This window comes from Bacillus rossius, chromosome 12 (genome assembly GCF_032445375.1).
Source record: "Bacillus rossius redtenbacheri isolate Brsri chromosome 12, Brsri_v3, whole genome shotgun sequence".
Classification (NCBI taxonomy): Eukaryota; Metazoa; Arthropoda; class Insecta; order Phasmatodea; family Bacillidae; genus Bacillus; species Bacillus rossius.
Genome location: NC_086339.1, coordinates 27,010,001 through 27,037,259, shown reverse-complemented (window position 1 = coordinate 27,037,259; position 27,259 = coordinate 27,010,001). Strand labels below are relative to the sequence as shown.

The 27,259-nt window shown below is 35.4% G+C and overlaps 1 protein-coding gene across 2 annotated transcripts in view; it reads left to right on the top strand.

The window, feature by feature from the left end:
• LOC134537752 (uncharacterized) overlaps positions 1-27,259 on the top strand; it is a 132,869-nt gene that overhangs the window by 33,700 nt on the left and 71,910 nt on the right. For both annotated transcript variants that reach the window (XM_063378522.1, XM_063378520.1), the window contains exon 12: positions 23-136. In XM_063378522.1, coding sequence (XP_063234592.1) covers positions 23-136 — 114 coding nt within the window. The remainder of the gene's footprint in view (positions 1-22; positions 137-27,259) is intronic.

Sequence of the window (27,259 nt, the reverse complement as noted above, 5' to 3'; positions counted from 1 at the left end):
GCTCAGATGTATGGTGTTTTAGGAGGTGCAGTCCATGAAAAACATTGATGAGTTGGAAGCATTCATGTTGAAACACGGTGAATGTATTGTGGACATGATGGGTGCAGAAATAGACAGGATAGAAATGAAACTGCGGGTGAGTGTACATTTTTATTTCCCTGAGCAAAATATATTTTTATTTTTTCCCGTTGTGGTCTTAATAGTACACTGAAACCTCATTATCTAGATTACTTCAGTATAAAGGATTTCTCACTTTAAAATAGTATATATTTTCTGTTCCCAACAAGATCTTTTACATTTCGTAACAGTTCAGTATAAAGTACTTTCATCATAGAGTACTAAAAAGGAGCATTTTTTCAGGTACATTGTAATGAGAATACACTGTATGTGCGCTGACCTGTAATGAGGTGTTGTCGCGCTCTCTGACCCACACATCTACAGCCTTACACACCATGATATAATTATAAGATGGAGGGCTATCACAGTCTGTTAACTAGCTACTTGCACGTCACTGTTCAGAAGAAGTCTGCGAGCAGTAATATTTTTGAATTTAATAATATGATGTTCAACTTAACAATGATTTATTTTTTTATTTTTTTAAAAATAATTTGTTACTGATAAATACTATAATAGCACATGAAAGTGTAGATTTATTGGCTGTCACAGCTGTCGGAAACATAGCACCATAAACATTCACTGTCGGAAAATTTTATTTTCTTTCTGTTAAGTAGTTTGTGCATGATTTATTTATGTAACAGTTCATCGGTGACTATGGTTAAAAATCCTTAAAAATTTAATGTACCTTATCACTTGGCCTACTGATATAAATGTTTGAATTTAAAATTTTACTTGTTTTTAAGAAACCGTATTGCCAAGTTTTTCAGTCTCTTGTATTTTACAACACTCTTATTAGAATTCCATATAAGGTTCATCCAGTATGTTTTTCTTTCTTTTTCATTTTATGTACTGTATTTTGCATCAATTTTTTTTGGACTTTATTTAAATGTAAGAAATTTTTCACTTTTTTTTAAAAAAAATTCAATTAGTAAATAATTTAATATTCCAAAAAAAAAAAGTTTTACAGAAGTATACTGTTTAGTTCTTTGCTTCCATGTCTGATTTGTGATCAGACTGAAACTAAGAGGATTTTGGCACCCGGCATCCAGGTAAAGAAAAAGCTGTTTTCAATAGCGCTGTTTTACATCAGTCTTTTCTCTATGAACCGAACCATGGATTGTTGGCTGCACTTAATTGGGAAAAAAATTCTGACAGACGGATGAAGTCAAGTTGTAAATCACTTGGCTAGATGCGTGCCGTTGACGGACGAAAGAGTGACGGCTGGAGGCGACGGGCTACTGTAATTCTGCCTCTACCTTACTCTTCAAGCGGCCTTGGGTATCATGATCAGTATTGGCTTGACCCTCTGCAGCAGTTGCACTTGCTCAGCTGCTGGGGTCTTTAGCTCCAAAAAACTTAAACATCTCATAGTCATAGCCCTCTCTCAAACGTTTGTAAGAAATTTTTTTCCAGGGGTATGTTTAGCAGGAGAAAATCGCCTTCTGCCACTAGGAATTTTTGTGCCGACACTGCAGTTAAATTCTCTTCCACCCTAGTCACTAATTGTGTAAATGCTGCCTCTTGTAACTGTCTATAAATGGTTACAGTGATTTAAAAATTCTTGAATTTATATTCTTGTGATTATTTCAACAGTGAGTAATATTTATTGTTAATTAACCATTATTGATGGATCAGTAATTATTGATATACTGAGTAATTATATTGAAGTTAGCTATAATTATGTTAATTTGTGTTTATCTAGAAAATTGTTTTCGTTCTCTATTTCGGCCATTTTACCACTTACAATATACAGTAGAACCCTGTTATAATGTTTTTCAAGGGAGCACAAGAAAAAAACATTATAAGCAGGAAAACTTTATAAGCAGGAAATCTCAATTTAGCACTTAACAATGTTCAATCTTTGTACCAATGGACTCACCAAGCTATGTAAACAACTTTAATGTTAAAACCAAAGATAGTATACTTGATACATGAATTTTCTGAAACAAGCCAACAATTTTTCAACTTCGTCTTGTTCCCTGGTTAAATTTTGTTTGTCTTTAAAGATACACTGCCACATTTTTTGTAAAATGATCTCACGATTCATGACGACAACATTAAGAGTGAGAACGTCTACTCCTTTGCCACCTGAAAATGTTTAATTTTGGGATTCCTACGTATGAATGAAAAAAAAAATTATTTGTAAGCAATAGAAAACGCTTTTAGTTATGCCTCGCTCAATGGTTGGCAACTTAAATATTGTAGGACTATGTACGTGCATCTGAATACCCACTGGAATGGCAAGGAAGAGAAGAGTTGACTAAGGGTGCCAACTGACACGTAACTATGAACATTGTGTACCTTCAGTATATTGCATTTAAAATTGTATTTTAACAAACTTCATGTATTGTATGGCAATGATTGCAAACATAAACATACATAAAGGAAACTTTTTGTTGGAATAATTTGGTTTTAAAACAATTTTTCCCCATTTATTGAATGTTAGAAAGCAAACATTATAAGCAGGAAATTACATTATTTATGAACGTTATATGCAGGAAATAAATACATTGTCCTTATGGGGGAAATATTGGGACTTTAAAAATATGACATTATAAGCAGGAAAACATTATATGCAGGAACATTATAACAGGGTTCTACTGTACTTATGAGTTGTAGTTTGAATTGCTAAATAAGTTTCACTTGTATCACGTGTACTGAGTTACACGCACTCTTTTTCTTTTAGTGTCTTACCACAAATTTTTGAAGCAGTTGATTAACAACTGTGCTTGATATGCATTTATTATTACATATTTAATTTTTAATAATGAGAAAAGCAAAATACACTATTTTTAATAACAAAATTGTTTTTCTTTTGATAACACCATAAAATCTTGGCTCTAGCAATCGGTAAACACTGAATTGGAGGCTTCATATGCTGTGTGTGTATAGTGTTCATGAATCACAGTTATTAGAAAGACGGGTTAGTTCCTATCAATAAACTTTGTCTTTATTATTGTTCTGCTGCTGTGGTGAATAGTACATAGTTGGTCTGATATCCTTACAAGGTGTGATAAAAACACAGGGTCTGAACAATAGCTATTCATTGACAAGTCGAGAGCAACCAGACTGCATGACCGTCTCTGAATATGCCTCCTTCACCTCTTTCACCTTTTTCCCCCCCTCCTTCCACCCATGGCAAATACCTGCTCTGACAAATTACTTTTTCCCAAGAAAAGCAGGGTTGCCACATTGACCTCTAGTTCAACAATTATTAGACGTGAATATGTGTAAAACAGTAATTATCTAGGCCGTCAGACCAAGAAATCTTAGCACAAATGGTAGACTCACCGAGTTTACCAACGCCATATTATTCTAACCGCATGCACTTCCTATATGGTGGTTGAGCACCAAATTCAAACATTGCCTGTTGTCAGCTGTAGCATAACACTTAAAGAGTTCAGCACAAACAACAGGTATACAACATGAATTAAGATACACTTTCACACTAACAATCATGTGTTATGTCATTAACAATTTTATTTTTAATAGTTAATTTGGCTCTACTCTAGTAATAATCGTTATATAACTATATATTACAGGGTGTCTTCCGGTCATGTAAGTCATGAAAAAGTCACGATATTAAACTCATTGTCATGGATGTCATGGATAAGTCACAAAAGTGCCCATATTGGTCGCAGTTTTTTTCCCCTTACAGTGTGAGAAATAATTTTCGATCTACAATTGTGGGTGCTTGTCAGCAACACACGTTTTTTATCATATGCTTCCATTTTATATTAAATTTTTTTTTTTTTTTTTTTTTCCAACTTCTCAGCGAAAACTAACCTACTTGGATGTAAACAAATATCGTAATCAAAGAATGTAAATATCAAATATGTTTCATCATACAATTGTCTTGTTATGTATGGCATGACGGGTAGTGAAGCATTATGTTGACAACATGGTGGTGCGAACCTGTGCGACATGTGATGATGGTTGTGCTGTTAACAGTAATATTTAAGTACGCAGTAGAAGGAAAAAATAAGTTAATTATTGCAGTGAACATGAGTATCAGATTATCGATAAAAAGTAACAAGTGTACCAATAAGATGTAGCAGTGTTTTAAGGATGTGTGTGTACGAAACCAATGTGTTTTCAACACTTTAATTTTTTGTGTATTTTCATTGTGTGTTTGCATGTGAAAATTTGATTGTTCAAAACCTTATGGTAACGTCTTCAGCACACATACAGCTGGTACAGTAGAACCCGTTTATAGTGAACCCGCCTATAATGAATTCCCGTTTATTGTGAATTTCTGTCTCTGTCCCGGCAAAATGATGTGAGGTTATGTATTAATTTATTGGATATAGCGCACAACTTTTGTCAATGTTGATACGTTTTCCCGTGTACCACGAACAAATTTTGCCTACATAATGCACATTTATCTCAAATATTTTCATATAATTACAAGTATTTTCACAAAACGTCTATTCTGAATCACATTAACGTTTTTCTCCGCAATATGCTACTCGATTGTCTACTGTTCATATTATAAACAAGTCGTGATCGAGTGGCCTCGGTAGGCTACGTGTAGCCAGAAATGGTGCTCAGTTTGGTTAAAATAAATAATTTTCCCTGCATAGTTAAAGAATGGGCGAACGCTTGTATATTTAATAGTTATCAAAATTAAAAATAAATTACCGCCACACAAATACGTATGTACATTAAAGCAGCAAATTCAATATTTTTACGTCTCATTTTTATCGTTCACGTTTCGGACATTTTGATCGAGTAACGTTCGTAAGACTATCACTAGATAGAACTCTGTGGGCTAAATTTTTCCATAGAAAGTTAGAAATTTTCGTTCCAGCTTTAGCAACTGCGATACTAAATGATACGTAGTGATCTTTGATGCGCCAGACTCGTTATTTTTCGTTTATTTACTTTTGACGGTAAAAAGAATTTCGTGTTATTAAGCTGCAAATGTGCTTCAATAAGAAATACGTACATAAAAACGCCTGAAAAACGCGTTAAAAAACGTAAGGCATTATCTGTGCGAGATAAACTGGACATTATTAAAAAGGTAGACTCCAACCCCTGTCCCGCACGTGTTAATATCAAAGGAACTGGGAATTGCAACATCCACATTAAGTACAATATTAAACAAGCTGAACAATATTCTTTCTCAAGCTGCGAATACGTCACAGAGTATTAAACGCCTGAAAAAAGGAAAATACGCCGATGTCGAAGAACCATTAGTAGAAAGTTTGTACATGTGTAGTGTATTAAAAAAAAAATCTGCATTTGCTCATAAAAATGTTGCTTTGAGTATTTTCATTCGTTCTTTTCTTGGCTTAGGCCTATGTGTAGTAAAGATTATGCTTTTGAGTATGTATTGCCAATATAAAAGTTTTCCCAGATATAAAGTTTCCCCTCTATAGTGAACATATAAACTACTCCCTTCAGATTCATTATAACAGGGTTCTACTGTATTTCGCAGTGTTTTATCAGTTATAAAAATGCCAGGGAAGTGTCATTATTAAGACATTTGGTTGGAAGAGGAGGAATGGAAACTGTGGCTAAGAGCTCGTAAGGATAGGTTTTCGGCTTTTTGTACGCTATGCAAAAAATATGTGGATGTTTCTCACTCTGGAATCAACACAATTAAATGCCATGAAAAATGGGAAAAAAAAGAAGAAAAAAAAGCAAGTTTCCTATTATTCACAAGTCAGGCAGGCAGTAAAAGCTCTATTTTGGTACAAGGGTACCTGCGACCCTTGTTAGGCCTACCACTAGTTCATCAGAGCCTGGGCCCAGCAATCAAAGTTATGATTCATCTCAGACTGCACCTAGCCCCAGTTCACAGCATACATCTTATAGTACTATCCCAGGAGAGACACATCAAGAACAAAAGCTCTTCACTTTCCTTGTTAGTGATAGTGCAACCAAAGCTGAAATAATGTGGCTGTTCATTGCATCTGTATGCATGCTGGAATCTGCTCAGGAGCAGCTGCAGTGGAACTTTTTCCACTTATGTTTCCCGATAGTACTATAGCTTCAACAATGAAATTACAAAAGGACAAAGTAGCATATAGTGTCACATATAGCCTTGGGCCTCATTTTACATCATTATTGTCTGATAGTATACAGAAAAGCCCTTTTTTTTGCAGTATCTGGTAATAAAATTATGAATATTTTCCAAAAACAGCAAATGGATATTGTTGCTAAATATTGGGATTCAGAAAACAGTATATCATGTACTCGATACTTAACATATGCTATTCTTGAGTGTTGTAAGGCTGTAAATTTGCTTCAAAAAGTGCTATTATGTGTTAGTGAAGCCAAACTTTCCCTAGAATGTTTAATTCAACTACATATCTACTGATGGGCCAAATGTAAATATGAAGTTGATTCCTGATCTCAAAAGTTACATGAAGAGTATTCTTGATACTGAAAAGAAACCTTTGGATGTTGGTACTTGTTCATTGCACATAATCAATGGTGCCTATAAAACTGCACACACAAAGGTTGGTTGGCAACTTAATCAGTTGCTTGGAGAATTGTATCAACTGTTTCAGAATTATCCATCTCGGCTTGCTGTTTATTCTCAGATGTACTGTTTCCAGAGATTATCCAAAAAAGTTCTTTGCTGTGCGGTGGACTGAAACCTCATCTGTAATCAGATGCCTAGAATTGATTCCATTTATGAAAAAAAAAAAAAACAAAAAAAAAATCACAGACAAAGAGCATGAGAAAAACCCTCCCAACACCCAGAACATTGGCACTCGTGAAAAGGCTTTGTTGGAAGGCTCAGTTCTGGGAAGCCAAACTGCATTTTTCTGCTATGATTGCTGAGAAGTTGAAAGAATCCTGACAAACTTCCAGAGAAATGATCCTCTTCTCCCTTTCATTTACCAAGAGTTATTTCTTTTGATGAAAATACTGTTTCCATAGAGATTGGTTTTGGTGAGTGCAGTGATTGTGATTTTGGTTAATAATTGGTAAGCAAGTATAAAATGTAAGTGCTGTATGACTAACTATCATTCTTTTAATTTTAGGCAAATGATATTTGTTTCACATGCAATCAAACTATCTTTGGATATCTTAATCTGTCAATAAACATTAAATTCTAGCAGTCATTTGAAAAAAAAAATAAATACACACAGGCAGGACAACGTCTGCCGGGTTCTGCTAGTTAGATATAAAACCAGTCTAGTGCCAGTAATTAATACATTTCTATTTCTTTCTCTGCACTTACTACTCTTATAGTTAAGATTGTTCTATAAGTAGAGACGGGAAAAATTGTGGATTCTTTATTTGATAGGATAGAATTAAATTACGTATACTTCCAAGCTGCTTCTGCTATTGGCACATAATTTACCCAAACACTCGCGGCCAATAAGAAATCCCCAACCAAAGAAGTATTGAATCACAGGCTACAAGGTTGAGACGTCTCATCTTTCGGCAGTCAATAAACAATGTGACTTTTGCCAGAGTATATAGAAAACTTTGGAGTCTATCCTAGAAAACGCAAATTTTTTCGGTCCCTGACTATAAGTTGTTTCATCTATTTGTTTATAATGAATGACTGTCTTGTGTTTTTGCCGTGTATTTATAATATATTTAATGTAAAGATGGTTATAATATATTGGTGACTGATGTTAAATGTGACGTTTTTGAAACATTTTGTTGCAGAAATCTAATCCAGAAATCCGTCACTGCGACTTGGAAATATTATAGTTATGTTTTGGCCTGTTTATCTTTATACATACAACTACTGATGGTGTATATAAGTCTGTTATTTATGTGTTTAACTTAAGGTATGTAACTTGCACATACTTAGTACTTATTTATTTGATGTAAAAAATTTTGTACATGAAGTTACAGTATTTTTTGTTTGTACTAACTGTTAATGTTTGTGGTAAATGTCTTTTGTGAAAATTGAGTAAGTTTTATAATATTATTGTGTTTAAGTAATTATTGTCAACTTGTGACTTTTAATCATGAAAACTTTCTGAAATGCCATACTTAAAAGTTATAATTAAATACTAATGAAATATGTAGCCTAGTTAATTGTAACTGGTGCTTTGAAGTTGAAAGACTGCAGCTATTAAAAATGAAATGATTGTTATTTTTGAGGCTGTTGCTTACCATCGATGCGGGTGACTTTGTACCACTTAAGGCATGTTTACATGTATTTATAGAACCTAATTTATTTAAAACTTATTTATTAAATACGTGTATGGAAGTATTTTTAATGTGCTTTCTTTAGCAATATAGAACTTAATTTTCTGTGTAGTTTTAGAAAATTAAAAAATAGTAATGTTGTGGTACAAAGTCACCTACATGTGTTGGGTGACTTTGTACCGTGTTGGTAATTGTCGCATAAATAGTGTTGTATTGAGAACAGTTGTACAGCAGGTGAATTTGTTCCACTTTAAATATTAACTCCACACACAATATTAATGTTTTGGTTTAATTTGACTTCAATTATATTAACAAATTACATACTAAAACATTGAGAGCAAACTAAAAATGTCTTGAATAGGTGTTAAAACTTTTTTTTTTTAGTTTAACACTACACAGACCAATGCTGGCTCAAAATTAAGTTTTCGATGGAAAAAAGGCCTCTTTTTGATACTTGCCGCACACAAGACATGTTCACACGATCAATCACTGCACTAATGTCATAAAATATTTCGTCTTTATCTTCAGGCCATTTCCAATATCCTTGCCCTGCCCTTTTCATACAAGAGACTTTAAGTTCTTTCTTTTGCCTGTTTATCTCAGTGATCCTCCCTGGATAAAATGTCCCTTCATAGTCTACAACAACAAATTCATTTACACTGTAGAGATCACCCTTAGATTGTGTTTTATTTTTCAAAGTTTGGATTGAACTGCTGGAACATGGCTGTTCTGTGAAGCTGTCAAACTCTTCAGCAGATTCATCAGGTGTATCATCAAATATGAGTTCACAGTTACCTGCTTCAGAGTCTGAACTAGAACTGTCCTGAGTATGACTTGCCTTTCTTGGTGCAAATTTCTTTCTTAAACACTTCCCTTTCACACTTTTGGAGGACTTCTTCTTCAGTGCAGATTCTTCCAGATATTGTGCCACCTCCTCACTGCTAATACTTTTCCCAGGTTCTACTGGAAGTCGTTTCCGTGAAGTAGACTTCATCGATGTGAAATTCTCAGTGATGTGTTTAATGTATTCTTGAAAAGCTTGTCCAACACCATCAGAAATATTCAGGTCATTTAGTCCAAACTCCGGTAGGCTACCAATGGGCTGCCGACGATCCGTAGGGTAAATTCCAGTTTTCCTGAAACCAGCACGTACATTATCTGATGCTTTTGGAGCATTTGCTTTAAGCAACTCATGCAACAACTCAGGAAATGCTTGCTTTGTTACAGTAGTGTACTTCTTTCCTTCCTTGGTTTGTTTCCATGAGTGAAGAAGCTTTCTCCAATGGCTTTTTAATGGACTGAAAAAGGAAACATCAAAAGGTTGTAGTATATGTGTGCTATTGGGAGGTAGGCAGATAAATTTTGTTTTGACTTTGTCACATTGCCGCAAAACATACAAACTGATGTGTGATGTAAGGTTATCACATATTATAACTTTCTGTCCATCTTTCTTTTTTAACTCTGGGTAGAGAACAGTGTCAAACCAATTTTCAAAGGTGGCTTGTTCAAACCAACCACTCTTTGAAGCAGCATATCTGGTTCCGGGTGGGCCACCTTGAGTCCATGTTACCAAAGGTTGAGTTCCTTTATACACTACATATGGTGGTAGCACTTCTCCATTAGCAGTACCACAAAACATTACTGAATAGTTAACTTTACTGCTGTTCACAACCAACTGTGGATGTTTACTTTTTCTTGAAAAGATAACCTTCTTTTTTCTTGGATCATCATTGATGCCAGTCTCATCAAAGTTGAAAATATTTTCAGGTGGTACTCCATCCAGTTCCTGTTCCAAATGATCAAAAAAGTCTATTACAATTTTCTCTGTTACATTAGCACGTTTCTTGCTGATGTTGTGTGCAAAACGTTCACGCAATTCCTTGTCATGTCGTTTTAAAAACAGGTTACACCACTCACGGCCGGGATAGTTGTTTTTAAAGCACTTGATATTCTTCTTTTTCTTATCCAAGTAACTCTTGACAATGAAACGAAAATCAGTCTTAGTTATTGGAAAGCCCAAATTTGCTACACACGAAATATGTTGGACAAACTCTTTTTCTTCATCATCAGAAAAAACCTTCTGACCGCCAATTTTGCCACTGTGTAAACCTTTGGTCTTGTTTCGTATAGTCTGCCTAGGTATGTTGTAATGTGCAGAAGCTTTCCTTTCTGACATCTTTCCTGTTGCAATGTCTGTAAGGCATGCTTCCAACTTTTCATCTGAATATCTTCTGTAAGCCCTTGAGTCAGGGTGTGGCACATATTTATTGGGCATTTTGTGGATTTATATATCTGAAAACAGATTAAATCTGCTGTACTTAAATGTAATAACCTACTTGTTATTTAACCTACATACACAAAAAGAATATTAAACCAAAATATTAATGCCAGGGTGGATTTGTACCTGTGTGGATGACTTTGTACCACGTGGTACAAAGCCACCCTTGCTGAAACATAACCTTAAAATAAAATATTTTGAAGAAACAGTTCGATAAAACATTCTGGAAGTGGCTAAATACATACCTGGTGGTAGAATATCAAAGGAGCCAGTTTTAAAATCGTAAGTCTTTTATGTTTTTGTACAACACTTCACAACACTAACAAAAACAATGAAAATATTGACCATCATGCATAGCAGCCATTTTGAAAACACATGTATGATGCAGAGTAGTATGCAATGTTGTCATATTGCAGCACCAACTGTGCAAATTTTAACTATCGTGAAGAAGGACAATTTTTTTTTTGTTTAATGGTTATTAAATATTATTTGATAAAATGCTCAATGGCACAAAGTCATCCTCACAGGACAAAGTCACCCGCATCGACTGTATATTATTTCAGCAGCATTAGAGATGTGTAGGAATTAACAAAGGCTTTTTAAAATTGTGAAAACTTTAAATTCTTTGTACCAAGCAGGTACTGTTTAGCTTGCCATATTACAGCAAGATTAGAAGTTGTCAGGATATAATGATATGAAACTGTTCTGTCTGCAATGCAGAAAGTTTTGCCCGGACTGTGAATAGATGTATTACAACTTTGGAAATTTATAGTAGACATGGTGTGTTTTATTACTTATAAGTACGTACATAATTGTGTAGTTAACAGACGATAAAAAATGTATTTAAGTAAAACACAGCGAATCTAAGCTAGGCACATTTTTCTTATTGTTTCTGCTTATAATTTTGTTTTAGTTCTTTATTCACTTAAGTGCTATTTACAGTGTCAAATTAAGCTATTTATAATTTCAATTCATGCTAGCCTTAGAATGTTTTCCTATCATGCGCCATAATCGTTGAAAAACTACGACATTGGTTTCTACAAAATTTAAATTGGGTCATATTTTCCTAAAATAGTGTAGGACATCAGATGAAAAAGTAAAGTAGAAAATTTAATGAAGTGGGAAATAAGGGATGCTGTATATTGTCTTTTTGTGGTATTATTTTTTGATTTTAATTGTTTTTTATATATAATTGAATAAAACTTATGAAATGATAGTTAAATTATTTTTTAAAAGTGCATATAATGTTTGTGTCTCTTTTTGATAAAAATTACCATGAATAAATGTTTAGTGAAAGAATAAATTTTATGTCCGGGAAAGTCATGACCTGTAAGGTATGCGCAGCAAAACTCTTCAATTGAACAGTGATTTTTTTTCCCTAGTTTAAACTTTATGTTTAGGATGCATTTCTTTGTTCCTGCAAAAGTGTTTAAAATAATTATGTTTTATGTTAATACAGTAGTGGAATGTGTAGGGATACATTTTCATTAGCTGGGGAGCATTAAGTCATGTTACATCAGGTTTTCTTAATCTCAGTTCTGAACAAAATATTCAAATGCAGTCAATCTATTTTTTATGGGGTTAAGTAACTTTTCATGATGTGATTGATGTGGCATGCTGTATTTTGGATATGCATGTGGTTTATCCATGTCAGACCTGCAAAAGTATTTATCTAGTACTCTGAAAGTATAATCTGTAATGCCTAATGTATACTTCAATGTAAGGTGTACGGTGCTGTACAGTACTGTACAGTATTGAAATTACTCGTACGATAAGACAGGTTATGTCTGGTATACTGGAGACTTGTGTGTAAATATCACAATTTTCCTTGATATAAGTCACATGATATTTGCATTTTTGTTAAATACAGAGTTGTGAATGCAATAATCATAAAAAACAGAAAGGCTTATTCGTGATGACAATAACTGTTCAAACACTTATTCCTGGATCCAAGAATTATTGGTGTTTTGCTGTATTCCTACTCATTACATCTTAATGGAATTTTATTAAAACAATATATTTCTTACAGGTTTATGCATATATGTGTGTAGTTCTCCAAAGTATTCAGTATTCATTAATATTTTACATTTGAACACAATTTTCTGGATGTATGTAAATTTTTTTGTACTATTTAATGAAATGAAATATGACTGAAACTAGTTACTGTGGTCAGAGGTCATGTCGTCGTAATTTTCAAATAAACATACAAGATACTATGCTATTTGTAACACATAAATGTCAGTGTATGACTTTAATGTGTGTGTTTGTTTGTGCCTGAAAGGATGTTGATAGTACAAAAGAATAAACTCATAAGAAATGTGTGCCATTTACAGAAATACATATAGTGATATCTTTGAATGTATATACTGTATAGAAGTCGCGAGTGGATAGGATTTACTCTACGTTTTTCAGGAGCGTATGATGAGCAGCTTGGGAACTTCACCGCTGCAGTGCGCTGCCGTAACGCCCTGTATCGTCTTAGGTTGTTATTTACACGTTAGAGCGCAGCACTGTCGCCCGCTGTCGTTCCCTGCACCCATCATTCACTGCAGCTCAAGGTCGTTCAACGGGAGGGGGAAGGGGTGTTTGAAGAGTTCGACACTTGCCGCTAGGGACCACCACAAGTCGATGCCCTAGAGATGGTGGCGATTGCGGCGGTGAATTAACCAACTACCTCAAACCGTATTAGAAATTTTAACCTGGGCTGGCGACTTCTATACAATATATATATTCAAAGGTAATATAGTATGAGCCAAACGTCTTACCAGCTGGGCTCTGTAGATCGATGGAAACACGTTGTTCGGAATGGACCGGCAGAGCTAAATAGTAGCCGAAGCCACGTGGAACTCTGCACGGCGTGGTTAAGCATCAACTTTTCTAAAAACATCAGTCATAATGATGCTGGTGTGTGATTCTACATATTGCTCGATCAGTAGTACATGGCAACCATATTTTGATTTGGTATAGCACCCTAAGGAAAAATGGTGTGCCCAAGGAGATTTTTCAGCTTCCTTGGACTTGCTCCACTGATACGAAATTTCTTCCCCTACTTCCCCTTCAGTTCCTGCTTACCTTGCACACTTCTTGTCTGCACGCTCAGAGCTCTCAAGATGTTTGGCCCACACTTTGTTATAAGAGGGTGTCCATATTCTGGAAAGTCAGGGAAGTTAGAATTATTCAGGAAAGTCGGGGAATTTACTTGAAATCCTGAAAATGTCATGGAAATAACCCAGTGGAAGCAATCGGAGGGTAAAATGTCATGATCCAGGCTACTGTCACTCAGACTGTGAAAGCATTATTACTTTTTTTAATTTTCAGATGGTGTTTCAGTGCACAGTTACCTTTTATTTTTGACATAAGTTAAACAAAACTAAATAAAGAAATTGGAGGGAGTGCTAGGCCAGCTTTAGTGATGGTAGAAGCTGAATTTTATTTATTTATTTTAGAAAGTTGCAAAGTATGTAATTTATTTAAAAAAAAAAGACAGGGAAAGTTGCAATCTTTTTTTTTCAGGAGAATTTATAACATATTTTTGTAGTAACCCAGAATAAATTGGTTTTATGTTTTTATGGTGTTGAAAGAGAAATTTAAAATGAAATTAATAAAAATTAATATTTAGGTCAGTATCAGCAAAGATACCAGTCTCTATATATACTACGCCATACTTTTTTTTAGACGTTTCAGTATGAGCTGTCGATAAAATTGAGCTTTTTTTTTTTTATGTCACTGTGATGAACCAAGCAGTACTGTAACTAACATTGGCATAGCATGTCATGTTGAGATACTTGCAAAGCATGTGTAAATATAATTTTATCGCCTATGTCCAGAACACGTACCACAAAGTACTTTGATAAGAACTTAGCACTATTCTTCACTTTCTGTGACGTATCTAGAAACTGTGCCATTTGTCTCCACTGACTTATAATTCTGTATTTGCTCAACCTGTCTGAGACCTGTCTCATTTTGTTGTTTGTTACTTTTTTATTTCTGCTTGGTCTTTGTCAATCATTTTCGTACGCTCCGTCAGGAATGGCTCGGAAACCTCTACGAAAAGAGGTTCTTTGATAGCCTTTTTCATTCAAGCTCCATGCTCCTATTTAATTTGAAATGTCCGTTATTCTCGTTACAATTTTTTTTGGGAGCATATTTTTGTTAGTTTGTTTGGTTTGAAATTGAATTGTTGTGGGTTCTGTCGCATGTGTGTGATGCCAGGTATGTATAATGGTCATGGGAGGACACTTATGAGGCACATGCTAGTTTGTTCAAACTTTCACAAGCACTTAATAGTTCACACTTTTTATTTTTGGTGAAAAGGTTAGACATTTAAATAGATTTTCATCACGATTTGGCTTCAGGCCATGTCCTTTTCAGGTTACCAAAGTTACATTATGAATGCTTGTGTTATATGGTATTTTAGCAATTGCCGATTACTATTATTGCATTATGCTGCTGTTTCCATCTTACTTACCTATATGTACCTATATGCCAAAAGAACGTATTCACTATAAATAGTAAGAACATTTGCTGTAGAATAATGTTTTTCACAAAATATTATACTGTCTGGAAATTTTGCCATTGACTATATTTTATAATCACATTTTAAGAGTATACATTTTATATTTGCCTTTTCTTTATAATTATTTTTCACATTTATTTATTTATTTTTGCTTTTGCAGGTTTAGCTGTTTACAATTCATAGAAATTAAAACATTTCTTAAAAGTATCTAACCAGACAGAACTGAGTTCAGTAGATTGGAATTTTGGCCTGTGAATGCAAACTTTTATGTTAAGCACATTTTTTTCTTTTGACATTTGCAGCAGAAATTAAAGTTCTTATTTAAATTTTAACGCATTGCAATTGTGTGTTGAAGCTTAATTTATTTATTGCATATAAACTTAATGAAAATTATAAAAATGGTTTGGTATTGCTTCTTTTTTTAAAACTTTTTTTTTTGGTTGAATAATCCTCTTGTTATTGGCACCTAAAAGGCTGTTCCAACCAAGCTTCAATTCATCAACCTTGAAATCTGCTATTTGGTTTGGAAATGCATTTTTATTCTTAATGTATTTGCATATAGGACTGGAATGTATAATTATTGGTCTTAGTAGTTGTGATACATTGTATGTACTGTGTAACAAAATTTATTAAAGCTTCAAACATGTTGGATTCATTGAAAAAAAATATTTTGAGTGTCCCAGTTTCAATTTATTTTTATTCACGAAAAAGTTTTGCACTTGATGAAGTTTCTTGGTGTTTGAAAGAATTTGCCCGGGTTTTAGATTCAGCTACAAATTAAAGCTGTTCACACTGCAATTAAAAATAGGCATGTAAAAATCATTTTGCTAAGGGTGAGATCTGAGTGACCTGTTGGATCGGAGTGATTCTTTTTACATTTTTATTAATTCATTTTTGATTGCAAAAATATGTTTAGATTTTAAGAAATTACATAAATTTTTGTTGTATGATTCATCAGATTTTGACAAATGTTTACCTCAATGAAGAGAAAAAAATATAACTTTAACTGGTATAATGTCTCCGAAATACTGTACGTCATGTTCTTGAACCTCCTGGAAAAAGACTTAGGGGAAGTGAGACTGCATGGTGATGAAGTAAACAAACAGCTGGTGTGTCAGTCTCTTACCACGGGAAATATGAGGTTGGTTCCCTTCAAGCCCATTTTTTTTTTGTAAAGTAGGAAATTTTTCTTAAAATGCAATGGTCATTCATTCTGCTTTATTTTGTTCATAGTCGAGAGATAAATAACTTAGTAATGTTTCAATTTTTGATGTACACCATGTACGGGTAATGTAATAGTATTTTTACTTAATTGTTTTTAAAGAAAAAAAACTGATCTTAATCTTGGTTTGCTTGCAGTTGGGAAATTTATGAAGGAATGATATGTTAAGAGAAAAATATCCAACCTTTGAATCAAAACTTTGGTGAAAACCTATTGATATAAAACTGTCATTAATAGGAAGTGTTTTCACTGTACCTAGAAATTACATAGTAGTTATAATGCTAACTAAGTAATTTTTTAATACAAAAGTTTGGTTCTTATATAATACATAAATTGTGTTGTTCCAAAGGTAAATAGTTACATGTAGTAAAGGATGATTAATTCAAACAGCCCAGAAAAATGTAAAGTAACAATATGAAGTTTAGTTCAAACGATAAATGTTCGTTTTTTATAAGTGGGGGGAGGGGGCAGCCTAAAAATTTTATTATGCTAAATTCATGGTAATATGTATTTTGTGGGTAATTTCTAAACATTTGCTCTGTTTTTCTGCCTGAAAACTTTTTTTTAAGTGTGATATAGTAGAAAAATGTTTTTGAGCCACAGGTGTAGCTATCCCAAAATTGTATTTTACAATCTCTAAAAATGTACATTTGATGCAGTTTGAAATTTTGTGCAGGTTATTATATTTGGTAATTATATAAAAATTGTGATTAAATTTGGTAAATGTTTGGTTTAAAACAAACCTCATTATTGCAAAGTGACATAATTATGGTCACTTCAGGATATTTTTATTTTATTTTTATTTTTATTTATATTATTGAGGTTTGTCCTTGTTACAAATACAGCTGGAATCTTGGCTACACACTAGGAAAATAACTAAATTTAAATACGTAGGTTATTGGTGTCTTTGGTGGTCATGATCATTAATGCTAATGCTTCACCATCACTTGGAAATGGTGGCTGGCTTGATCACATCTCTCAGAATTGATTCAATTGATGAACACTGAGTTGATACCCAGTGGTTTGGAGACTGCTTTAACCTTGAGTCCTTGTCATAACCTAAATTAGTTTTTATAGGATACTAAACTTGCATTGAACACAATGGTAATAGTGTATTTAGTGTACAACATTATGTGATCAGTATTAGTGTTGTTGAGTGTAAATTACATATGTAAATATTTCAAGAAAATAAAAATACATGTATCATGTATTTTTTAAAATTTTTTATTTTGTAATTTAAAAGAAATAATTTGTATTGTAGCTGTTACAATGATGCAACTTCCGGAAATTTTTACATAGTTTTTTTGTTTTATGGTCCATAGACCCCAAAACCATAGTTAAATGAAGAGTGTGTGTGTATATGTATATATATATGTATGCATTTCTATGACAAAAACTCATTTCATGTTTTTTTGGCTGTCAAAATCGTAACAAATTTTAGAATTTTGAAATGCCAGGTAAAATTAATTAATATTTTCTGAAATAAATTAAAACCATTTCTTGAAGTAGCCAGTGGCATTGCAGTTAAACCTAAAAAGTTTCAGTTCTGCAATAAATTAAATTATCCTCATTTGTACAACCCAAAAACGTTACAAATTTAACTTTGGCAGTTAATTATGCATAAAGTATTCGCTGTATATATTTTTCATTCCGTGAAAGTTAAACAATTGAAAAAGTCTACAAGTTTATCTGAAATTACTGTAAATATAAAATTTTGACCTGAAATGGGAGGCACCCCCTTAAGTACGCAGTGATACGCGGGAGGGGGGGGGGGGAATCCCGCTGGGTCAGCAAACCTCCCGGGCCTACGAATCCTAGTCAAGTCCGAAACTTGATGACAAAAAATAACTAAGGTTGATATAACACTGTGGCTCGGCGCTAGGCTCCCAGACGTGAAATTGTCCATCTTTTAACAGCTTATTACTATTAACTTTGTGAGCCGCCGCCTTCACACGATCTCTCGGCACACAGTACTTGAACAACGACTGACGAAACTCAGCACATCACAAAACACTTCCCCCGAAATACTGCCCGATGATTGGCTACAAAATTTATTCTTACAATTACTATTTAGTGATTCCCCTCTTTTGAGGTCTTTCCCACGTTCTGTCGCAAGTTTTTTTTTTCTTTCTCATATACTTTCCGTCTCTTTTTTTTTTCTTTTTTTTTTTTTAATTTAACACAGATTTCGGGGATTCCCGTCAGATGTTCTCACGGTCTAGGCTAACGTCTGTCTCTCTTTCACACAGGATGCGATCAATTATCGTCTTTCGGCGCCGCTGTGTCGCAGCACGTCTTTCTTTCTCTATATGTACAATATTCACTGTCTTAGAACCACTATAAAACACGTACATAAAATTATTATTATTATAAAAGAAACATTTAAATGCAATAAAATACTGAAATGCAATAACAAAACTGAAATTCACACTGGCATAAATAGTACACAAACCAGCAAAAGTGAAAACTAATGAAATTATAGTAAAGACGCTTTTTCTAAATAAAATACTTAAACATTTAAATTAATTACAAGAATGTTATCAATAATGAAATAAAAGTATGAAAAACTAGGTCACTAACACCTTGAAGCTGATAAATTGAGAATACAATATTTAATATATATTTTTTTAAATCTTGTAAAAACTGGGGAGGGCATGATCTTGCAAAGTTACAGAGCATACCATAAAATTCGTTCACATTGTTTGTAAATCATAATAATCCAAAACTGCTACTACGAGGGTAGAAAAACAAAAAAGTAATTACTTTTTTAATAGGTGTACACCAATCCCTCACTTAGCACGACTAATGCGTTCCTAAAAATGCGCGTGTTATTCGAAATCGCGTATTACAAAGCATCAGTCTCCATAAATAGCAAGGCTAATTTACTTAATGTGTTAACAAAAAATGCATGGAAATATTCTTTACGTAATATAAATGCGTAGGATAACATACAACGATAAATATGTCACATAATTTATCTTTATAAGCATACAATTGAATACTTTGTATTTCAAACATGACACCGCGTAACGGGAGATAATCATCAGTCAGCTGGTCGGCTTGCCCGCCCGGGCGTGACCTTCAACTCACGTCGCGTTCATTTCCGCGAACTTTCCAACCATTCTTTACTGGCAGTGGAACCGAAATTAATGTCCGGATATTTTGAAATTTTATTTTTTCAAAAATTAAAGTGTTTTTTTTTTTTCACATATCACCGCTTGGTTCACACCAATCCTGTCAGGCTCGTGAATATTTTTTTATTCATTGCACCATTTATTTAACAACCTTTTACACGTGAATCATTTCTGTTCCGGTATCTATAATGTCCAATATATTCCCGCTAATGCAACCAACAGCACCAGACTTGTATAAACGTTTGATAGAGTCCTTATTTCGTTCGATTGTGCGCACAGTTAACTTGCTTGAAACTAAAAGTGCGACCAACTAGTATAGTTACGACCCTATGCGTCGCATCTGTTATGCTACTGTGATTACATCATAGTGACTGAGCCAGTATCCGGGTTCAAATGATGGACCGGACATCCTGGTAACATCAAGAGACTAGTTATTATGTCTATCACAAAAAAATAATTGCATGCAATCGCGGGGGGTTAGGGTGGGATGGAATGGGGAAGGGTAGAAATATAAGGGGCTATTTGTGGCTGATACTAAAATTATAAAAAAAAAACAACAAAAAAACACTATATACAAAGTATGAATTGGCTTGCTACATTATTTAATTTTGATAATCAACACTCATTATTGAAAAGTTGCATTAGACCTAACAGTTAAGATTTTTAAGTGAAACTTCTTTGCAGCCGGTAAGTTTTAAGTCGAGGGGATGACGTCGTCAGAACGTAACGGACTCGATGGCACGTTTGCATTATACCACACTCGCAAACTGGCGCACTTGCACACTCACGCACTCGCGTGCCTCTGTTACGGAGCGTGGTGGTCATGCAGAGAAGCGTGCAAGTAAAATTTTATGCATTCAAATATAGGATTTTTTTTGACGTGACAACGCCTAATAAATCGATGAACGCCGGCTGCACGCACGAAAAAGTGTCCCGTTACGCACATTGTTCCGTTACGCTGTGTCCCGTCACGCTCATTGTACGCTTGCGCCGCATCTATCTCTCTTCCACTCGATTGGCCTATGCGTCCGAGGAGAAGAAAGACAGCGGCAGCACACAAGTTACATCTACACGTGAACTGTTTCGTCGACCGGTTATAAAGTGAAGTGAAAAGTTAATGTGGTTTTCATTGCTTATTACAACAATTTCGGCAATAAAGGTTAATTATTCTTGCATTTTAAAAATCTGATTACCAGTATAATTTCAAGCATTTATTCTTTTATTAGCTATTAAAATAAAAATGATTCAATTTTATTCATAAAAAGTATGCAATCATCTCATCAATGTTTTGTTATGACGTTGTCACGTTAAACTATCGTCCGTAAACCGACTTTACAGACAAACAATTTTTTTTTTTTTTTTTGCCGAAGGTTGACTTCAAAAGTTTTTCAAACAACTGGTAAAAAAACAATAAAAAATAATTACCCTGGCTCTCGTGAGTAAACAAAGCACCGACGTGCGTTCGGTAAACACCGAGCACGGCGAGCGGACCTCGTAGTTCCGCGCCGATCACGCATCGGCTGGCGCGGAATTCACGGGCAAAGGATGCGGAACAGATTTTTGTGCAAAACAAAACAAAAAACAAAAAACAAAAATCCGTCACATCCTGCGCTTTTTTGCTTCCGAACCCAGTTCCGGCGGAGGACGCTCCAACAGGACTCGGTCGCCTCAGGGTTACTATAAAGACTAGGTATTACCTTTGAATATATTTATACTGTATAGAAGTCGCGACTGGATAGGATTTACTCTACGTTTTTTCAGAAGCGTATGATGAGCAGCTTGGGAACTTCACCGCTGCAGGGCGCTGCCGTGACGCCCTGTATCGTCTTAGGTTGTTATTTACACGTTAGAGCGCAGCACTGTCGCCCGCTGTCATTCCCCGTACCCCCCATCCATCATTCACTGCAGCTCAAGGTCGTTCAGCGGGAGGGGGAAGGGGTGTCTGAAGAGTTGGACACTTGTCCGCTAGGGACCACCACAAGTCGATGCCCTAGAGACGGTGGCGATTGCGGCGGGTGAATTAACCAACTACCTCAAAACCGTATTAGAAATTTTAAACTGGGCTGGCGACTTCTATACAGTATATATATGCAAAGGTATTACGGGGGCCGTCTGCCCGGGCGCTCACGATATTACACTCGCTGAATATCTGTTGAAAATATTTGTGGTAGCACCACAAATGCAAAGGAGGTGTAGAGTTAAAATATTAGATTTGGCACTGAAATAAAAGATATAACAAAAAACCGGGGGGAAAAAAATTGACATGTGTTAGACCTAGCTGTAAGTGATTTTTCTGTAAATTTATTCCGATGTCTCTTTTGAATTAGTTTATTGCGTCCAGCGGTGTATTCATGGAAGGGGGGGGGGGAGGGGGAAATGGGGAAATATACCCCCAAAACGTGAAATTATGAAAAATAAAAGTGATACTTCGGTGAAAGCGGTATGTTATTTTTGGTGACAACAGGAAGTGATTCTGATGTGATTAATAATGTATCAGTCCAATCCCCCCCTTTTTTTGAACAGAATATTTGAATACCCAGATTATTATTGAATTAAAACTTCTTTGCTGAGGAGGTTACCATTTTCTAGCTTTACGATAATTCCGACCGCACGAGGGGAATAGTCAGGTGCGTGGTGGGGGAACCGGTAGAGGAGAGTGCGTCAGCGGAGGCGCCACTCCAACGCATGCGCTAGCGGTCGAATGGGAAGACGGAAAAAAAAGGGGTGGGGGGAGGCTAGGTACGTAGCGGAGCATGCCATATGCTAGCTGTAACGGCCGCAAGGGGAGACGGCAGGGGAGAGGCAGAATTACGCCGCAGTGATGCTACGGAATTCTCGTAACGCTACTTGTGTTTGTCTACTCAGTTATCGTAACGGCTAACAACTGACGCTACCATATTTATTTTATTTAATTTCAAATATCTATAATTTATTCTTGTGGAAAAGAGCTATTGATATGGGCAATTAACTTTACAAGAATCATTCATTTTTATGTGAATAGTGTGATCGAAATGTAAATAATTAAGAAGTTTCAATTCTGTCGCGCGTGAACTCCATGTACACACTTTTAATTTTATTATTATTTTTTTCAAACCCTTCCTCCCGCACCCCCCAAAAAAAATTCTTATGTCCACCACTGGTTGGGTCACATTATTTTCTAGCTGTTAGTAGTTACGCCAGTTTTAACGATTGCGTGACTTCTGGCAGATTAAAAATAATATGTAACAAATATCTGTGAATACAATTTAAGACAAAGTATGAAATACAATACCCTCAAATAATAGTAATGAAAAAAATAATTAAATAACCAACAAGGCGCAGATCCTTGAAAATAAAACAAGATTATAGGCATTTGATAGTGTATTTATAGTGAAAATAAAGCACAATAAAATTGAGCAGAAGAACGCTAAAAACATGCAAATGACATGCAGATAGTTCGTGCATGTAAAGCAATTGCGACGGCTGTGATGCTATAAAATAACTCGTAATCTCGGGCGCCTCGAAGCGAACAAGATTCCGTCTGCTGGAACATAAATGAGAGCTGCAGTCTCGGCAGCGGACGACAAGGAGCATAATTAGATTAGCAGTTGACTCACTTTTTACGACAATCGTAGTGCGTCATAAAACGAACTGCCTCCAAGTTGCCCATCTAGAGAAGTGGTTCATCTTGTTATCTATGACTGAACCTAGCGTCGTTAGTCGTTCTATAACAGGGAACAGCATAGTTGTGAAAAATTCAACTTCCATCTATTTATCTAAAAAAAAAAAAAATTGTGATAAATGCGGCTTACGTGTAAAAAAAAAGCTGAAAATGTTTATTAATGGCGAGGGACACTTAAAATGTTAAAAAAAGTTCCGATTTTGAAGATTTTTAAAATTAAAACGATATATTTATTTGAATATGAAGGCCTACTTTATGTTCCTATGTAAATATTGTGATGATGTGATTTATTAATTCTATGAGGAATATACAAGAACAAAAAACACTATTAGTATTTTTTTTCAAGTTTTATATAAAAATATACATTGTGGAAACAAGTTGCCCAAGCTCCGATTTAAAGCGTCCTAAAGTCCTGGAGGTATTTACGTTACGTGAGAGGGTGCGTACAATTTTTGCAAGTTAATAATTAAGTCTAAATTGGTACTCTTTCCCACCCCTCTTTCCCATTTGGATTTAAAAAGTGTTTTTTTTTTTTTGGTTGTTAAAATGAAGTTTAACGACGATCCCCTTGCTGAAGTTATGTTAACATATTTGTTTAACAATACTTTACCACATTATTATTTCTAGAGATTTCCATTCATGCTGTTAAACAAGCTTCTAGCTGAAGCCTTTGTACCGCTACGGCATGTTTTGCTGAAACAATGGTGCGGAATACACAGCAGAGATATGTATGAATATAAAAATAATAAATTTCGAATGAAATTTCTCTTTTTAAAATACGTCAATTAATTCAAACGCTTCTGAAAAAAAATGTTTTTATTATTCTTCTATTAATGTCTATCAATGGTCTTTTTTTCAACTCGTCGCCACATATTCGTATACAACGGCCCGATATAGACGATACGTTTATACACAGTGAATTAATTAATTAATTCACTCATTCATACATTCGTCCATTCTCCGCTCGTCCACGTCCACCCAACCCCTTGCTCCGAGCCGCCGGATGCCTCGTGACCTTGTGACCGCGCAGTCTGGTGGGGGGTGGGTGGATCGATGATGGAGGGAGGGAAGTGGACGGCCGATGTGGGTCATCAGGTCGAGAACACGTCAACGGGCCTCCTCAAACTGTCCCACCTCATTCCTCTCACTTGTCACATCACCCAGCCGGTCCCTGGTCGCCACTTGTTTCGTTCGCCTTCCTCTCTCTCTTCGCCCCTTCCTTCATCCTACCACTTCCGGCGCGAACTTCTTCGCCGGCCTTGAAAAGAGATAGATATGCCCACGTGGGACCAGCTGTTCACGCTAGAAGTTAGGGCGGTATTCCAAGACGTTTGGGTAAGGTGGTGATTAAGCACTGCCTTGTTGGGACACACAACCTAACTCGCGGGCCGTATTCCAGAACGTGTCCAAACAGAATCCCACCAAGGAAACAGATCGGCCACCGTTTTAATAAACTGTGCCCTGCGCGAGGCTATAAACTAGTTCCAACACATTCTAGCGGACGTTTTGCAACCATCGATACAAATGTTACGACAAAAATACTTGGGATAGCAGCACTATGGCACAAAAATAGAACCGCCTTTATAATATTCCCAAGTACTTTTTAAGTTGCGATTGTTTCTTGTTATGACCATTGAAATGTAAAATATGTATTCCATGATAGTTTTGCTATCATAAAGTACAAATTACGCTTGGTACGTTTCCCGATGATCACAAAAATGGCTCTTAACGATTTAATGGCGCCAGACGCGAATTCGCCATCTGGAAGAAATCAATGAGATAGTGAACTCTGCGCAGGCCCAACTGCTCCAAGTGCTTCAACAGCTCAAACAACTCCAAGTTCTCCAACAGCTCCAAGTGCTTCAACAGCTCAAACAACTCCAAGTTCTCCAACAGTTCCAAGTGCTCCAATAGCTCCAAGTGATCCAACAGCTCCAAGTGCTTCAACAGCTCAAACAACTCCAAGTTCTCCAACAGTTCCAAGTGCTCCAATAGCTCCAAGTGATCCAACAGCTCCAAGTGCTTCAACAGCTCAAACAACTCCAAGTTCTCCAACAGTTCCAAGTGCTTCAACAGCTCAAACAACTCCAAGTTCTCCAACAGCTCCAAGTGCTTCAACATCTCAAACAACTCCAAGTTCTCCAACAGTTCCAAGTGTTCCAATAGCTCCAAGTGATCCAACAGCTCCAAGTGCTTCAACAGCTCAAACAACTCCAAGTTCTCCAACAGCTCCAAGTGCTCCAACATCTCCAAGAACTCCAACAGCTCCAAGTGCTCAAACTGATTTTTATTTAATATTGCTGGAATTACTTTATTATTACTCTCCATTTTGTAAGTCATCGGTGTCGATTTTTACATCTTTAAGTTAGAAGTTGTATTGCGAGCAATCACTTTTGAAATCCAAAATATAATATATTTGTCAATTTTATACACATGCAAGTAAAAAAAAAATCATCATTGTTTGTTATTTGAGTATGGAGGCTACTTCGTTGATGTGCGAATAGTTTCCTACCCTAAGTGAAGCCAACAGCAGTCTCAGGCGAATGAACAATGTGTTAGCATCTTCCCATGTCGTGGACTCAATCTCTTCTGTTGCTGTCATCTTACTTGGATGTTTATTATTAATATTTTTAAGATCTCTGAAGTCTTCCGTTTTAACACCAGCCTCAAAGTCACTTTCGTCATCGTCCCAGTGATCATCACAAGCTTGATCAAAATAATTTATTTTAACACATTGTTTCCATCGTTTTGGTCTCAGGACTTCATCACAGTCTTCGATCATGTCAGCTTCAGGTCTTTCTATATTGTTCACTTTTTTACGGAGGTGACTAGAATTTCGTGTAAATATATTTTCATTTCCCAAGAAGTTGCTACTTTCTTCGTTAGTTTTCAATTTTAAATCATTAGCGAGATCTGGGTTAGTATTTGTAGCATTAGCATTTTCACATTCTTCGTGATCTTTATAGTCATCGTCATAATATTTTGTCTTCATTCCATTTCCTTGGTGTTGTAGACCCGTCCTCGTTATCTTTATTCAGCTTAGTTGTGTAGATCCTGGGGTGTTTATTCAAGAAATATCTTCGATCAAAGGATTTCTGACACTGATTGCAACTAAATGGTTTTTGGAAAGAGCCCAAAATACACTCGGTCCTCTCATGACGTCTAGCATTTTTTCTTAAGGTAAACTCCTTGCTGTAGTATCTACAACGTTGTCCTTTCGATAACGCTACAGGCATCGAACCGGGATCCATATTATATTCTGTGATTGAAACCAGATGAATACTGAGAGTTGTAAATTGGCACAATTACTTAAATAGATCTTTTAATATTTCGTCAGCGAGAGTTACTTTATCTCACACAAGAAACTTGTTGTAAGTAGTTCCGATTCTTACCAACAGATGTCGCCACGTATTGTGTTGAGTAAATATTATTTATTTTTTATGTGGGATGCGGGATGCTCACTCATGATCGCAAGAGAAGGAGGGCTTCGCTAGACCTCAAAGGGAAGGGAAATCGTCTTGCGTGATAGTGTTTCTCAGTTGTTTTAAGACAAAGTAATCGTCTGAGTAATGAACCTTGTTTTTGTCTGAATTCCATCTGATAAAACATATTGTAAGTGCTGATTTGGTAACAGGAATTCAGGAGTTCATACGAACCTGTGAATACAATTACATGTCTAATTAGGAACAAAAAATGTCATGCAGAGATTGTTTTCTCATAAATAACCAGAAGCACACGGAGAAATCCAACAAAATATTACTTTGGATAATCAGGAGCACACGAAAAAAACCAACAGAATAGTGACAACATGAATCAGGAGAACACGGAGAAAACCAACCAAAGTCTCGTTAAATCCAGCTCAGTAAATACATTTAGACGTATGCTTACATATTTAATATAATATGCCTAGCACAGCTATCTACGTTTTAAACATATGCATAATTGTAACATATATACTATTAAGCAAGGCATACTCTCTATATATTAATGGTCTAAATCTATGTAATCAAAGGAAAAACAAGGAAGTTCTTATTTTGGGAAAGTCAGGGAATTAACTCGAAATCCTGGAAAGGTCGTGGTAAATTCCCCAGCGATAGAAAATTGAGGGGAAAACGTCATAATCCAGTCTGAAATAACCTAAATCTTGAAAGCAATTTTTTTCCAGATTATTCTTTAGTGCACAGTTATATACACAATACAAAAT